Source organism: Clinocottus analis, unplaced genomic scaffold (genome assembly GCF_023055335.1).
Source record: "Clinocottus analis isolate CAN_PGR_092001 unplaced genomic scaffold, fCliAna1.0.p SCAF_9, whole genome shotgun sequence".
Lineage (NCBI taxonomy): Eukaryota > Metazoa > Chordata > Actinopteri > Perciformes > Cottidae > Clinocottus > Clinocottus analis.
The window spans coordinates 6,263,765-6,279,422 of NW_027176251.1; the positions used below are offsets into that span (position 1 = coordinate 6,263,765).

General features: G+C 43.9%; 2 protein-coding genes across 4 annotated transcripts; one reads left to right on the forward strand and one right to left on the reverse strand.

The window, feature by feature from the left end:
* The first annotated feature begins 444 nt into the window (after positions 1-444).
* Positions 445-4,532, forward strand: LOC137781658 (NADH dehydrogenase [ubiquinone] flavoprotein 1, mitochondrial-like). The gene is made up of 10 exons (XM_068570557.1): positions 445-528; positions 1,618-1,700; positions 1,789-1,959; positions 2,059-2,242; positions 2,313-2,502; positions 2,607-2,819; positions 2,933-3,099; positions 3,211-3,292; positions 4,159-4,304; positions 4,437-4,532. Exons 1-10 carry the CDS (start codon positions 445-447, stop codon positions 4,530-4,532), a joined length of 1,416 nt encoding a protein of 471 aa, XP_068426658.1.
* A 427-nt stretch (positions 4,533-4,959) lies between these two features.
* khdc4 (KH domain containing 4, pre-mRNA splicing factor) lies at positions 4,960-11,460 on the reverse strand. 3 transcript variants are annotated; one of them, XM_068570559.1, is made up of 14 exons: positions 11,326-11,460; positions 10,721-10,907; positions 10,097-10,225; positions 9,927-10,006; positions 9,785-9,837; positions 9,513-9,688; positions 9,163-9,374; positions 8,959-9,019; positions 8,120-8,180; positions 7,749-8,023; positions 7,526-7,669; positions 6,934-7,043; positions 6,761-6,846; positions 4,960-5,777 (listed from the first exon to the last, which is right to left on the reverse strand). In XM_068570559.1, the coding sequence occupies exons 1-14, from the start codon at positions 11,352-11,354 to the stop codon at positions 5,551-5,553; spliced, it is 1,830 nt and encodes a 609-aa protein (XP_068426660.1). In that variant the 5' UTR covers positions 11,355-11,460; the 3' UTR covers positions 4,960-5,550. The 3 variants fall into 3 exon arrangements, 2 of the variants coding, with proteins under 2 accessions (XP_068426660.1, XP_068426661.1); XR_011077226.1 differs by having other exon boundaries at positions 5,722-5,777; positions 6,934-7,015; XM_068570560.1 differs by lacking the exon at positions 4,960-5,777 and having other exon boundaries at positions 6,718-6,846; positions 6,934-7,015.
* Positions 11,461-15,658: the final 4,198 nt, after the last annotated feature.

A 15,658-nucleotide genomic window follows, 5' to 3' on the forward strand; every position in this document is an offset into this window, starting at 1 on the left:
TTTTCCAATATGACAAGTCAAATTGTTTGCTGTGAAAAAGACCTGTTGTCAGATGGGTTAGTCAATGAGTTGTGGACCTTTTGATATATCTATTGGTTATCTTCAAATGAGCACTCCATTGATACGCTTGTAAATCATGCACAAAGCCCCTTTATAATCTATGTGAGACCTCAATAATGAATTTTTAGTTTGTTTGCATGTGCACGAGCACGCACCAGTGAAACCCTGGCTACCTGTGGGGAGTCACGTGGGCAGATGGGATCGGATGTGACGCAGTCCATTAGTTAATCCTCTTAGTTTAATGAAGCTAAACCAGCAGGCCCACCCTGGAGCTCGGTTTGAGAAATCGATTTGATCGTAGAAGTCCAACGGAGAGTCTAGGCAGAAAAGGCTTTGGAGTATAAAAGTGTGTAAAGAGGGTGGGAGGTGTCTGTCTCCTGCAGGATGCTGCCTCGGCGGATGCTGTGGGGCGCCGTGACGCGGCATGTCGCTCCACGTCTGACCTACAGCACTGCAGCACAGTCACAGGTAGGCCTGCACACGCACACACACACACACACACACACACACACACACACACACACACACACACACACACACACACACACACACACACACACACACACACACACACACACACACACACACACACACACACAACAACAGGCAACACGCGATGAATATACTCTACATCATCTCTGCAAACTGACCTATACATTTACTTTCAAATACAGGAATGCCAGATTATTGAAGCTGCAAATATGAACATGATGATATTCTTTAATTAGCTATTTTGGGTAAATCGGTTTTTGGGCTTAAGTATTTTTTCCATTGTTTTATATGATACAAAAAGACATAACAAATGTATGTAGCTGTCAATGTATTATTATTCTAATATAGTTTAACGTCGTAATTGTTTGTGAGGAAGTATCAAATGGGTAGGATATAATTCATGTTTAAACATTTTATGGTAAAAATACCACTTTTAACCAGATTGCATGTTCTGTAAAATGCATTTATATCACACAGTGTGTTCAATTTGCTGTGTGAATCCCACTCGCCATATTACGTCAATGTTATTTTCGCATTTGCATTCATTTTAAGAGTCGTGAGTTTAGACAATTCACAGAAATACATTTTACTAAATCCACATATTGACATGCGAAACAAAATACATAATATATCTTAAATTCAAATGATTTTTCATATAATTAATTCTAGTTTTCACTATCATGTCAGCATCGTAATTACATGAATGATCTAGAGATAAAACGATTATTTGAACAACTGAAAATCAAGTGTTGACTATATTGATGCTTGAACAGTTTCTTAGCAAAAATGCCCCCAAAATGGTCGGTTCCAACTTCTCAGATTTGACAAAGGATGTTTTCTTCCTCATAAACATTAATAAAGTAAACATCTTTGGACTGTTTGGATGTACAAAAAAAGACATTTGGAGAAGTCACCTTGCAGTTTTCACTAATTTCTAACATTCTATACACAACACGATTATCTGATTAATCATAATTTCATTATCAATCAATAATGAAAACAACGGGTTCGTGCATATATCATCGGTGCCTCATCAATTATACGTCTCTTGTATCTTCTCACCAGGAGAAACCAAAAAAGACTGCATTTGGCCCTCTGAGTGACGAAGACAGGATATTCACCAACTTATATGGCCGCCATGACTGGAGGTAAAGACATAAAAGGAGAAAAACAACTTTCCTCCCAAGTTTTTAATGACCTGAAAGTATAACCGCTTGTTCATCGCTCTCTCTTCAGACTCAAGGGGTCTTTTCGACGAGGAGACTGGTATAGGACAAAGGAAATCATGCTGAAGGGATCGGACTGGATCTTAAATGAGATGAAAAGCTCAGGGCTTCGTGGCAGAGGAGGAGCCGGCTTCCCCACCGGCATGAAGTGGAGCTTCATGAACAAGCCAAGCGATGGCAGGTAGGAGGAGAGGGAAACACATCCGCATCACTCACAATGACACTCTGGTGAGGTCCTCTATCAGCGTATTGAGGCTTTCCTTCTTCCCTGTGTCCTTAGACCGAAGTACCTGGTGGTGAATGCTGATGAGGGGGAGCCTGGCACATGTAAAGACCGTGAGATAATGCGTCACGACCCCCATAAGTTAATAGAAGGCTGCCTGATCGCTGGGAGAGCCATGGGCGCTCGAGCAGCGTACATCTACATCAGAGGAGAGTTTTACAATGAGTCCTCAAACCTACAGGTACGCAAAAGGCCCAGATAGGTGATCTATAGATGCCGCGCGATTCACACTGTTGTTACTCTTCAAACAGGTGGCTATTAATGAGGCCTACAAAGCAGGGCTGATAGGTAAGAACGCCTGCGGCTCTGGGTTTGACTTTGACGTGTTCGTGATGCGGGGGGCCGGAGCCTACATCTGCGGGGAGGAAACGGCCCTCATCGAGTCTCTTGAGGGCAAACAAGGAAAACCCAGACTCAAGCCCCCGTTTCCTGCAGACGTAGGTGAGGTACCAACCCCACAGCCCGGTGCATCTAGTTTCCTACTGGAGTTGTATCGTAATTACAGCTCCTCAGTAATTTATTGCCTGCTTCATCTCGTCCTCAAGGTGTGTTTGGATGCCCAACAACGGTCGCCAATGTGGAGACGGTTGCCGTGGCGCCCGCGATCTGTCGTCGAGGCGGCGCTTGGTTTGCCGGCTTTGGGAGGGAGAGGAACTCTGGGACAAAGCTGTTCAACATCTCCGGTCACGTGAACACACCATGCACAGTGGAGGAAGAGATGTCTATTCCTCTACGGGAGCTAATAGAGAGACACGCAGGTGTGTGTGTGTGTGTGTGTGTGTGTGTGTTTACAGTCCAGGCTGTGTTGACGCTGGTTGACTTCATGAGATGCTGACATGATGTCCTCTCTCCTCTCGTGTAATTGGTGTAGGAGGAGTGAGGGGTGGCTGGGACAATCTATTAGGAGTGATCCCAGGGGGGTCCTCCACTCCCATCATCCCTCAGCATGTGTGCAACGATGTTTTGATGGATTTCGATGACCTGGTCCGTGCAGAGACTGCACTGGGAACAGCTGCCATCATAGTCCTGGATAAGTCGGTAAACAGATCCCTGAAAAATGTAGATAAGAAAACGTACTGCAGCTGCAGTGACAATCCGTCTGGAGAGATACATGTGAGAATTGTATTTTTTTTTGTATTTTTCCTCCAGGCTGATGTGATCAGAGCCATCGCAAGGTTGGTGGAGTTCTACAAACATGAGAGCTGTGGCCAGTGCACCCCCTGCAGAGAAGGTAAGGAACTGCACAACGGATTCATCACCTATTATGAGACAATGGGCCCCTGAGCAGAGACGTTTAACAGGCCCCACCACCTCTCCTGCATCGCAGGAAGACACATAGACTGTAGAGGTTTCCCCCCTTTTTATAGTCGTTTTGCATCTCTTTGAAGTCATTTCGTGCTTCTACCCCTTTTCATGATCGTTGCAGGTTTCTTTGTGATCTCAATGTTTCATTGCTGCGGTTTTGCGTCCCTCTAGTTGTTTTGGTATCTTCGGGGTTCTTCTTGAGGTCATTGCATGTTTTTTCGTGGTCATTTTGAGTCTCTTCCTGGTCATTATATTTTTTAGATGAAGGCCATGGGGCCCCTTGACACTTTAGGGCCTCTGGGCCAGTAATTCATCCATCCATAAAAGACACTCAACATGCAGTGAGTTGGCTTGAACATACATCACCTCATCCTTTGATGCTTCTTAAAAACAATACTCTCAATATTTTTCCTTGTGGCCTTTTCCCTCACTAGGCTAGAATAGCCGTGTGCACATCCACAACACCTTTGTGAGATAGCAGGTGATGGAAAACAATGAAGACAATACTAGTAGCTGCACACTGGAATTAGAGCTCTTTTAATCTTTCACACGTTTGTGAAGTAATATATTTAGAAAACGTAAACACTACTGTAACATAAAATAATCTTTTACAAGTTAATTACCTGCTTTCAATGTTGAACTTACATTGAATTTGTATTAAGTATAAAAAACTAAATGGGAAGTATTGTTAATGTTCTAATAAAATCTGTTAGGTCAAAACATTGCTCAAAGGCTAAAGGCTAAGAGTACCTTTCTACTGTTTTCACCGCACCTCTATCTTTCCTTCCTTAGGAGTCGACTGGATGGATAAAATGATGTGGAGGTTTGTTGGAGGAGAAGCAGCAGCTTCAGAGATTGACATGATCTGGGAGCTGAGCAAGCAGATAGAGGGACACACCATCTGTGCCCTGGGAGACGGAGCCGCCTGGCCGGTGCAGGTGACGCTCTGGTTTCTTTTTAACCAGTCTCTAAAACATGAAGCTGTCATTGAAACATTGACTGAGGTGACAGGTTTAAACATGAACTAATTTATATTTTAACCTCTTCATCCTTCATTTTTGTACCTACAGGGACTGATCCGCCACTTCCGGCCGGTCATGGAGAGTCGCATCGCTCAGTATAACAAGAAAAACCCTCCAAGAGAGCCGGACATTGAGATGATCTGAAAATGTGCAGGTGTCCATTTCAGCATTCAGTCCTTCATAACTAATAAAAGCTTATCGTGGACATTTGTTTTAAATATGAAAATATTTCTGTACAGATTAAGAATGCAAACTGCTACTGTTTAAAATTAAACTTATTTCAAGTTCAAATGTATAATCATTGCAAAAGCTTTAGCGGCGGCATGTGTACCCTGCCATCGCCCACTGACAGCTGGGATCGGCTCCAGCGGTCCGCGACCCGAAAGAGGATAAGCACTTTGGATAATGGATGGATGGATGTTTTCATAAGCGAATGAGTTGTCTATGACATAAGTGGTCAAGGTGGTCACTTCCTGTTTTGGTAAGCAGAGCTGTTGACAGCTAATTGGCAGACGTGACCAACTTGGTTTGTGATGAAATATGGCAAAAGAGATTTTAAAAATGTCAAATATTGTAAGAATCACAAGCTCAAACACTGCAATAAATTAAGTTTATTTATTTCATAAAAGCATGAATAAATCCAATAGGTTTACTACGCATTAGTCCAATATGATCTGTACAAAAAGATCAGAATAGGAAAGAATGGCATCACTGACTTCGACAGGGACAAAGGAAAGGGGACAATGTACAAAAAGCTGTACTCGGGATTAAATGAAAAGTGATCAGTGATCATCGGCTTGTGATATTGTTTTTACAACAACACAATATTCAAACACTTCACCTGACATCTTTTTTCAAACCATTCAAATCTAACTGGAGGCAGAATGTCGCTCATCTGACCGTCTATACATCCACAAAATAGCTTGAGCATCAGTCCTGCAAATGTTCATCTTCAAACTATAATGTGTGCACCAAAAGAAACAAAGTAGTTCTCCAAAACATAAATATGTCCATTTGGACCGAAGCCCTAAAAATTATGCTGCAACCAACATGTAGCCGTTAAGCGTCATCCACGTGACGAGTGATCGAGAAAAACTCAGGCTCAGTTTGGGTGAACATCTCGTAAGACTCGGCACGAAGCGCTCAGGAGATTTACCCGGTTTTAGGGTGCCATCCAGAAAGGCATAGGCTGCTGCTGTGGTTGCGATTTAGCACGGGGGGGTGGTGGGGGAGGGCAGCGATAGCCATGTGTCCAGGCTGAGGAGGCGGGGGGAACTGCCCCAGGGTTACCTGGCCCTGAGGCTTTGGAGCTTAGGTGGTCTTCCTCTTCATCTGAAGAGTCTCCAGCGTACGCCACCAAACCAGTTTTCAATCTCTTTATTGAGGGCTCTGAAAGAAGAAAAAGGGAAAGCATGCAGACAAAAGGAAGAGGTGGGACATTTGGGGAGAAAGGGAGAGAAACATGGAGAGAGAAAGAAGAAAAACAACACACAAAAACAGCAGCGGCAACATGTTTCAAAACGGACAAGTTCAAGTTAATTATTCGTTTCACATTTTGGGAGAAGCACATGGTTAATGGATTCAAAATATAGTTTGTCAGAAGAGTAGAGGAGGGGGGCAGCCATTTGAAAGCAGTCATTGGTTGGTGGGGAGCGACAGTGTTATGGCCGTCCAATCGAGCGGGAGGACAGCGTGACCGGACGAGTCGTGCCCCACCCCCAATCAGAATCCAGCATCGCCCCAGAGACACATGGAAGAGAAGAAAAACACAGAGAAAAAGAGAAAAACACAAAAACAGGAGAGATTCTTGTTAGTGAGGAAAGCAAACAAACAACAGACAACCCCAGACTGATGATGTCATCAGAACGAGACTGCAAGTTGGACTCGATATATATGTGTATTTTTTCTTTTCTTCTTTTTCAACAATCTGCTGAACATCGCACAAAAGATGTTGAGTCATAGCTCTGCCTCACTATCTGGGGATTTATAGTCACAGAAGCAGAATCCTGAAAGAACCATGGGATGGATGCATGAGGCCATGTTTGAAGTGGAAGTACTTATATAATCTGCCACAAAAAACTTTATTACTCAAATCCGTCATATCCAAAGAAACAAAAGGTTTTTGGATCAACGTCTTGATGCATCCGATTGGCCTTTATGTAACAGATATAACCCTTGAATCTCAAGTGGAACAACTTCAATTCAGACAGATTCTCGTGGCCCAAGAGAGGATTTATATTGTGTCTTTGCAGCTCTACATTGAAGCTGTGAATAGATCCAGGCTGAGCTTTTAAAAGGACACAGTCCACGGTAAGGAACTGCAGATTTAGATTTGGGCAGGGATTTGTCAGTCCACAGGTTAATGCCCTTACCCACGAGGCCTTGCGTTGTCCTTCGCTCCTCCATCTTGGGTCTCACTCCATTCACAGGCAGCAGAGGTGGAGGCATTAGCTGCCGACTGGAGAAACAGAGAAACGGTGTGAGTTTACTTTGCTTACTGGCCCTTGCATGCTATTAATATTTGATTTAACAAATCTCTGTGTACCTGTCCCTCTCACTTGGTGGGCCAGAGGAACTCTGTGGTGGGGGTCCTGTAACCTCTGGGCTGCCCACTGGGAAGCCTGCACCTAAATTAGTCATATGAATGGGTCCATGCTATGAGCAGAAAAACACACAGGCGCGATTAGCAGACATCCTCTACTAAACCCTGTCCTAATATGACTATATAATTAAAACTATATAAGCACCAAAGTGAAAATACCGTCCTTGTGAGCAGCTTACCACAAATCTGATTACTGACAATTTCCCCAGCAACTATGAAAGATACTTATGCTTATCAGTATTAACAATACCTTTTCCTGAAACTCCAAGCCTTCTCAACCAATGTACTTAAAATATTTGAAGAAAGGAAAGATGAATTGGTCGGATACAAATCACAGACAGGAAAGTAATAAAGCGGCTCCAGACACAGCTTGGATGAAACACAGTGACTCGTCACACGCTGCATTTAGGTAAAAGCATAGGACTACAAACAAAAAGGCAAAATAAACAAACAAGGGGGAGAAAAGAAAAGAAGGGGAAGAAAAAAAACCTGCAGAAGGAAGAGGGTCTGTAATGGTGGAAGAGCTGTTTATTACCTGGTATCCGAGCAGGTTGCTGTTCCTCTCGTCTGGGACCTCCTCTGTGAAGCGTCTTTTCTGCGTTGGTATGAGTGGAGCGGCGGGAGTCGGAGGTTTTGGTGGTGCTGCAGCTGATGAAGGAAAAGGTACAGGAGGAAGAGTCTGCAGGGACGGAAGGATATATAGTAAGTATTATTACTTCGCATGCAATACACAAGTGGTTTTGATGGCTCGGTCCTACCTGTGGCATAGTGCCTGAAGCAGGAGCATGGACAGGAGCTGGAGTTGGAGCAAGGGTGTGAGCGGGAGCAAGGATGGGGGTAGGGGGGAGGGAGTACTGAGGAGGCACACCTGCAGGTACTGTGGGATGTAAAGGAGGTGGGACAGTGTAAGGTAAAGAGACAGGTTGTGGCTGAGGTGGTGGCACAGGCATCACGTAGCCTGGCTGGTATCCAGCAGGCGGGTAGTAAGGAAGCTGCGGAGGCATCCCGTTCACCACTGGAGGCTGTGCGAAGCCTGGAGGAGGAAACAGATCAAGTCAGACTCTTCCAATGACTTCTACAATCAATTGTATCCACAAATCAAGTGATCAGAAAGACAACTGGCTCTTACCTTGTTGTGATGGCATCATTGAGGTCATTTGATTGAGGAAGCGAGAATACTCTGCATGGACCTAGAGAGGGAGAAACATTGTCCATAATTTTAGTGGATCAAAGAATTGAAATGTGAAAATGTACTCTTGGAAGATATTTAATTAAGACAGAAAAAAAGTAACTTCCCCCTATGTTATGGATAAGAACATTGAATAAACCTTGAGTATATTAATTAGAATCATTAATTATCAAATGGCATTCATCGATTGAAACTGGTAGAACTTATAATTCCCTTTGAGCTTCTACCGGTTTCTTGTACTTTTTGCATGAAGTAGTGTCTCAAACTTCTGCACTAAACTTGTGGTATAAATTATACAGAATACTTACACTACTATCTACAGTCGTGTATCTGATGTGTGCCAATTTGTTTTTAACTCCGCTGTGAAATCCATTCATGCCACAGTCGGTTGGTGACAATGATTTAGTTTGACAGTGTAACACAATTTGAAAATGTCAGAGGTGGCCACTAGCAATTTTATTGATGAATTACCTCATCATGGCTAATAATTTGATAAGTCAAGAATATATTACACCAAATTGATTTACATCCCTGGAACCTATGCTTTGATATGTGTAGGTGTTTTATGCCAAATTTCAAAGCAGTTTCAATGACACTGAACTGCGAGCTACCAGCAAGCTAGCGCTTCCTCTAAACACTCAACAATGGCAGTATTTGCCAACAAAGCACGCATTTGGAGTCGTGTAACTGATGAATGTCAATTGTAGTTGCAATATAAAAAGTACATGCTTGGACAAATTACCATGTTTTTTTTTTTACAGGAACAATAAATCACTTACTGTCTGAAGCAGGTTCTCACACAAGGTTTTTGCTGCTGCAAGTCCTTCTGGTTTAGGATGACTGGAGAGAGGACAGACTTCATTTAGTTATTCTGAGCCTACAATGCTGAAAAAACCTTCATTTATTAGTTATTATACAAGCAGGAATAATTTATGAGAAGCAGCGGTTCTTAATTTTTTCTCATTCAAAAGGACAACACCTACCTGATGTAGATGTACATGGGTTCAAAGGCCTCTCTTCCAGAGGCAGGCTCTAAACAGCCTGATCCTTTTCCTCTAAGGAAGACTTTGGCCCCCGTCTCCGCCTGGATGTGCTGCAGGTACGAACAGCCAGGGCCCTCAACCCGCTCTTTGACCACAAACCCCAGGATAGCGTGCTCCAGGCCCACAAAAATTTTATCTTGAACATAATGCATCTAGAAAAGGAAAGATATAAACAAACTAATGTCAATAATACACATGACTGTAGGCAAAAAAACAGTCTGCTTTTGTCAGCAACACTTATCGTAGTATGATCTAACTTTCTGAGGTATAAAAAGCCAAACGAAACTCACTCCAGACTGAAAGTGTGGTTTGTGGTGGGTCATGGGCGGCAGTGAGGGAGGAGGTGGGTTATGCTGCTGGTAAACTGTGACTGAAGCCCCACTAGGGGAGAAGGGTGATGAAGATGAGGCGGTCGCAGCCTTCACCACACCGTTGGTGATGATTTCCTTGATTCTATTAACTGCCCCTGAAGAACGAGGGAAGAAAACCATCAGTCTAATCACACGATATACAAAGACATACACTCTTTTTTTTTTTTTTAAACAACTGAAAAAGTACGGACTGTCGACGAGCTCTCTAGTCTGTCCTTGGACATGCAGGTACAGAGGTCGATCCCTGCAAGGAAAGAGCAGAAAGGATGTGTTAACATAAAAATGAAAGCACCAAGTGATCAGTATCTGAAGATGAGAGCCGAAAGAAGTCACCCTGGAAGCGCTTTGCCCTTCTCCTCTGCCGTCATGTAACGCCCTCTGGTTGAAACCGCGGCACCGCTCACTTTACTGATCTGCAGACAAACAAGTGAGATATGTCCATAAATACTCCACAACTTGACAAACTTAATTCTGGAGATACGATTGTCCATATTGCTACTGACCTCGTCCTGCGTTTGCCCACGTGTCAACAGATTCCGACAGGTGATCGGCACATCGTTGATCTCCACTTCGGCTACCACCAGGTCGTCTTTGGCCTTTGCCTGCATTGGAGGCTTCCCAATACCTAGAGCCTGAGAGAGGAAAGGAATCAAGAGATGAAGTATGTGTCGCTCCATATGTATTGGGGCCACATTCACTAAACTGGGCCAAAAACATAATATTGAGTGTCAAATATTAAATAAATTTGACTTGCCACGCAGGCTTAGTCCAAACAAAGATTTCAAACAAATATTTTACATGGTATTAAAGCATATTTTCTTCTGCTTGATAAATGTGTACAAGCTCACAGTAGAAGTGATACACGTCTGGCTGTCACTGTGATGAACAAATAATCAGACACCTCCTTCTGCACTACATGCACTACTCAAGGAGCCCTGCATAAAATAAATCCAATGTGTCTGGACTGTTGGTCGAGGCGCCAATGGCAAAATAAAAACCTTGAACTGTATATATGAGAGTGTAACATGGATAACCACACATGACCAACATATTGTGATGGTCCTGCGTCAGAGCCGGTTTCGCGATGAAAGACTCTTGCATTACAATAATAGTATGGTCCTCCTCACCTTGTCAGGAGGTCCTGGGACGCCGATCTGCGAGGGTTTGAGTTTGCCCTTCGCTACCAGCATCGCGTTGATCTTGGCCGCCACCGCAGCCGCAGCGTCCAGAGCCCCGGTGGGAGCCTCCGCCTCCCCCATCCCACCAGGACCCGGACCCGGACCAGGACCCGGCTGGTCCCACTTGCTGCGGCGGCTGGGAGGACAGAAGGACATGGCAGAGAAAGGGACAATTAACTTAACAACCCGGAAGAAGAAGAAGACGAAGAAACAACTGCTATTAACTGTTGTTGTAGTTTGATGTCTTGGGAATCGACCATGTGAGTTTCTTTGGCGTCGCTTATGTGTCCCTCTCCGTGTGTCTGTGTATGCAGAAGCACCGGCACGTTGTGAGCTCGCGTGCGCTCCTTTACAGTATCTCACGTTAACGAGTCACTTCGCGTGACAACAGGACCACCGGGAGGAAGCAGCACGGGCGAGCAACAACACTCCGCCATGATTACATAAACGGGCTAACGTCGGCTAGCTGGCCGGCTAAAAGAAAGGATCTGAAGCGGCGAGACAAATACCGCAGAGAAATAAAACAAATAAACAGTCCGTTTACACACACTCACCCGCCGTTTTGGATTCCGCAAAATGACATCAATGTCTTGCAAATTGCCCTCTCGGTGTTAGAATAACGGCGAAACCCTCCAGACCTGTGAACGGGAGGCTGTGCTGGCGGCTAGCCTCTGCTACGTACCTCACTGTTTCCGTCTCCGGTTAACCGTGTCTGTTGGCCTCACCGCCACAAGGGGGCGCCAGATACCAGCACATATTTATCCTGCATGGCACCCAGAAGGGTTCAGGTGTGGTGCTGCCGCCTCACCTGCCCTCCACCTTTCAGCACTTCCGTGCTGCCACTTGGCGAGTTTCTCCGGAGGAGGCATCAAAGTGTCCAGTGGAGGAGGAAGCCTTCAGCTGGAGGACACGCGTCATGACGGTCCAAGGTAGGTGCCCTAAAAGTGCCCTATTTCTAAATGCACGAATCCGTGGGATGTGTAGCTTTTAAAACACATGTCGGGATTTTGTTGGTATTGTGTGTGTTGTGTTGTGGCTCCTTGACGTTTTTGACAGATGGTGTTTTGCTGTTTGTGTTCCTCTTTAATTAAGTGCAAACAAATACAAGGAAATAATTAGTTTGTATCCTTCTGAATTAATGTGACCCACTGTTTGCTTATTTACTCAATATTGTAGGATATCATACAGAAATTTAAAACAAATCTCTTTCAAAAAAAAGTTAACTATAATGTCTTCTCAACCATGGGGTAATCTCAATTAGCATGTTTTTTAATGGTAAAATATATGTATGTGTTGCAGGTTGAGCCCATTAGATTAGTTGTAACTAGAAAGTCAACCATGAACTAAAGAAAAACAAATATTTGATGGACCAAAATGTCTAATTCTAAAAAGGCCAGTATATTTAATGATATCTTCATTGTATTCAAATGTGATTTACTGACTTCATTTGTCTTTTGAGCTGATGTAGACATGGTCACCACCTCTTTGGAAACTAGTTTACAAACTTCTCTAATTGAACTTGTAGAGAGTTGTCCGAGCTGTACGCTCACAGTACAATATGCTGTGCGCTGACAGCCCTGAAGGCCATAACGCCACATGCAGCTTCCTGTGCAGAGGCAGACCACAGCATCATGCCTCAGTCACTCTGTACTCCAGTACAGGTGTTGAGTTACTGACCACCCAGGAGTAGAGACATGAGGAGGTGCAGGTTACTGTGGAAGGTGAGAACGCTGTGTGGGGGCGACATGAATCAATAGATTGAACAACCAGCAGCCCTAGTTGGATTTCTTTTGTCCCGCGTCGCAGGGTGTTGACAACAGTCTGTAAAACTTTTGATTAGGATCAAGGTCTGTCATGTGTACGTCAGAGGAAATGGCTTGTGTGAAAATGGCTGTCGGCGTTTTAAATCACAGCCCTGAGCTCATGAATGAGGACTCGAGTCGTCCTTTCTAATTTAAGAGTGGAAGTAATTCATTGTTTTCAGTAAATTAAGCTGATGTTCCTGAATTGATATATTTTAAGGTTTGCGTAAGTATGTTTATTTTCTGTCGTAGTTTAGTTCAGAAATTTGATTTGGCAACAGTGGACACATTTTTGTCAACAACGTTAACTTTTTTTTTTTCTCTTCATTTTTCGTCTTTCAAAGTCATGGTGAGTTTGCAGGATTCTTTGGTTGGCTTTTCAAGTGAGGAGTTTTTGATCCTACGCACACATAAAAAAGTTTGCATTTCAATTGTCAAGTTTTTTTATTTGTCAATCTACATTGTGCTGTGAACCGCTTGGTCATAAACCGCAGACGGAAATAGCTCATTATTCATAGAGGAATTGGGTCATATTTCTTTTAATTAAGGATGTTTGCTCCTTTCTGGGTGAACTTGTTCTCTAGTGATGAGCCCTCAGGATGAGAGATGGTAGGTGTCTCTGTTACTGGGATGGGTCAGTTACTGGGCCACCTGAGCTGGAAGGTCAGCCAGTGCAAAGACAGACAAAAGGAAGAACATGTTGTGTGGCGAGGAACACGTGCAGCCACTTTCTAGGTGTTACTAGCAGCTGAATATAAAACCATTTCAAGTACACTATTATATTTGCACCACAACAATAGTGAACCAAAGCACTAACTTTGTACGCATGATGAATGCTTGCTGTAGTATAAGCAAGTCTACACACAGAGGTAGAGTAGTACGGCAGAGAAAATGCAGAAAGATTAACTGTGAAAGTTCCGACACAATCCATATCAGTGTCATTGGCAAAAAAAAAATCAGTTTTAGTTGTGTTGTTCAGCCTTTGATTTTGCACACCAGAATAAGGAAATACTCAAATATATATTGACAAGCATGACCAGTGATATAGATATCCAGCCATTTAATTTAATGTGAAGACAAGGCTCTATACTGGTGTCCTACAACACACAATTTGAAGACATGCAAAACAGAAATAAACAACTAATACATGTTTTCTTTTTTTTGTTAGTGCAGAGCTGTGAGAAACAGAAAGTGAGAAATTTGTGGCGACAATCAGGCGTCAAGTATGTCTGAACTGGACTCTACTGAACAGCAGCGAGTTGGTTTCAAATATGAAGTTTACTTCTTATACTTCACCTGCAGGTGGCGCTATAATTCTAAACACCATCTTGTTCACTCTTTCACCTTTACATAAGGAAGTGGTATTGATGTTACAGCTGTACAAACCAGTTTAGACTAAAGGCCATAACTTGCTTTTTACATTTTACTTCAAGACAGAGTGAAGTCGCTCATAGCAAACGTTCAGTTGTTTGAACGCACATTTGGCACAGAAACCTGTTAGTCTTCTTGGAAGTAAAGACACCAGCCTATTAGTATTCACATACATAATAGGGTTTCAATAAACTGATCATTTTTCAGATTATCGATTAATCTGCAAATTATGTTCTAGATTTGAAATGTCAGAAAAATCCCACTAAAGATTACTCTGCACAGGCTTTTGTCTGATATTGAGCGGTGTCATGTGATGTTCCTCCTCTGCCACGACCATCCCGCGTGAACAAACCATGGGGTTCAAACGCATGAAGTATCAGCAGGTCAGAGGTCAGGGGAGCTTTGACGCCTCAGTTGACAGGGATGACTGTTTACTGGCGGCGAGGAGGAGGAGCACAGAGAAACTGTGAAACAGGGAGAACGAAAAGGAGCGAGGAGGGCAGACGTGCCATATTTACTGTCTTTCCTAGTAAGAGCCCAAGTGTGAACCGTAATGTGTATGTTGGTTGATGTAACCTCCGGCTTTGAGGCCACGCAGGCCTGGGTCTCGCCTGATCCTGGCGGCTGACACAGAGGTGTGAAGTCAGGGGACGTGGTTGGGTTGGGGGGCGCCTCATGGTGGGCTGAACAAAGAAACACTGTGAGCTCAGAGTTTCAGTGTTTGCTGTCAAACCAACATTACAAACGTGTTTTTTTTAATACTGTGTTGACATGTGCGGGTATCATAAAGCCTCAATGTGTTTTGATGTTGGCTGATGTTTGTTGGCTGACCTTGCAGATGAAAGTATGGTTTGTTAGTTCTAGTTCTACATTTGAGTATCACTTGAGAGATTTTGTTATCCATAATCCAAAGACTAGTCGTGCAACTTATAGTCCTTAACGCCACATAAGGTGAGGCCGTGCAGAGGAATGAGGCGCGGCAGAAAGTGTGGAGGGGACAAAAAGTGATTGAGAGAGGGAAAACAGATGGGAAGATTGAATTTTAGAGGAAGGCAGGCGGAGGAGTGCGAAGGGAATCTTTTTTTTGTGTATGTCTGGAGAGAATGAGAGCCTCTTATACACCTCACAGCGTGAATTTGGACCGGGCGCCGGGCTCGTCTCGTCTAACCAGCGGGGTGCTTTCCTGAGCGGGCTGCCCAGGGGAGGGGCACCTGCAGCAGCCTCAGACACTGGTCAAGAGGAGAGGCTGAGAGGCGGGGCGAGGGGTGCTGGGATGGAAAGATGCTTGGCGGTTCCAGGAAACGGACATGTGCTGGATTTATGAAATCTTCAGGTAGAACATAACGACGCTCCTAAAAGAAAATATTTGTCCTTGTGTTTTCCCTGTGGACGAGAGAGGAGGAGGACACTGACTGATGTTGCGTACAAGGACAAAAGTTATGATTGGAGCGAGTCGTTCAGTGCTGGCAATACCATCACTAACGGCACAAAGTTTATAGGTTGACCAGCCTGCCAACTGAGACAATATTTTCCATCCATTTGGTTGGGTTGACCAAACACCACATATTTTGAAGTTTATCAAACACTCAGTCATCCCCGCAGATCCGAGGGAGGACTTAATCATCTGATATGTTGAGGTTTGGAATACGCAGACACCCAAAACCGGTCCACTATATGCAGACTCGGGAAAACTAAACAACAAGCTCTCTGTGCT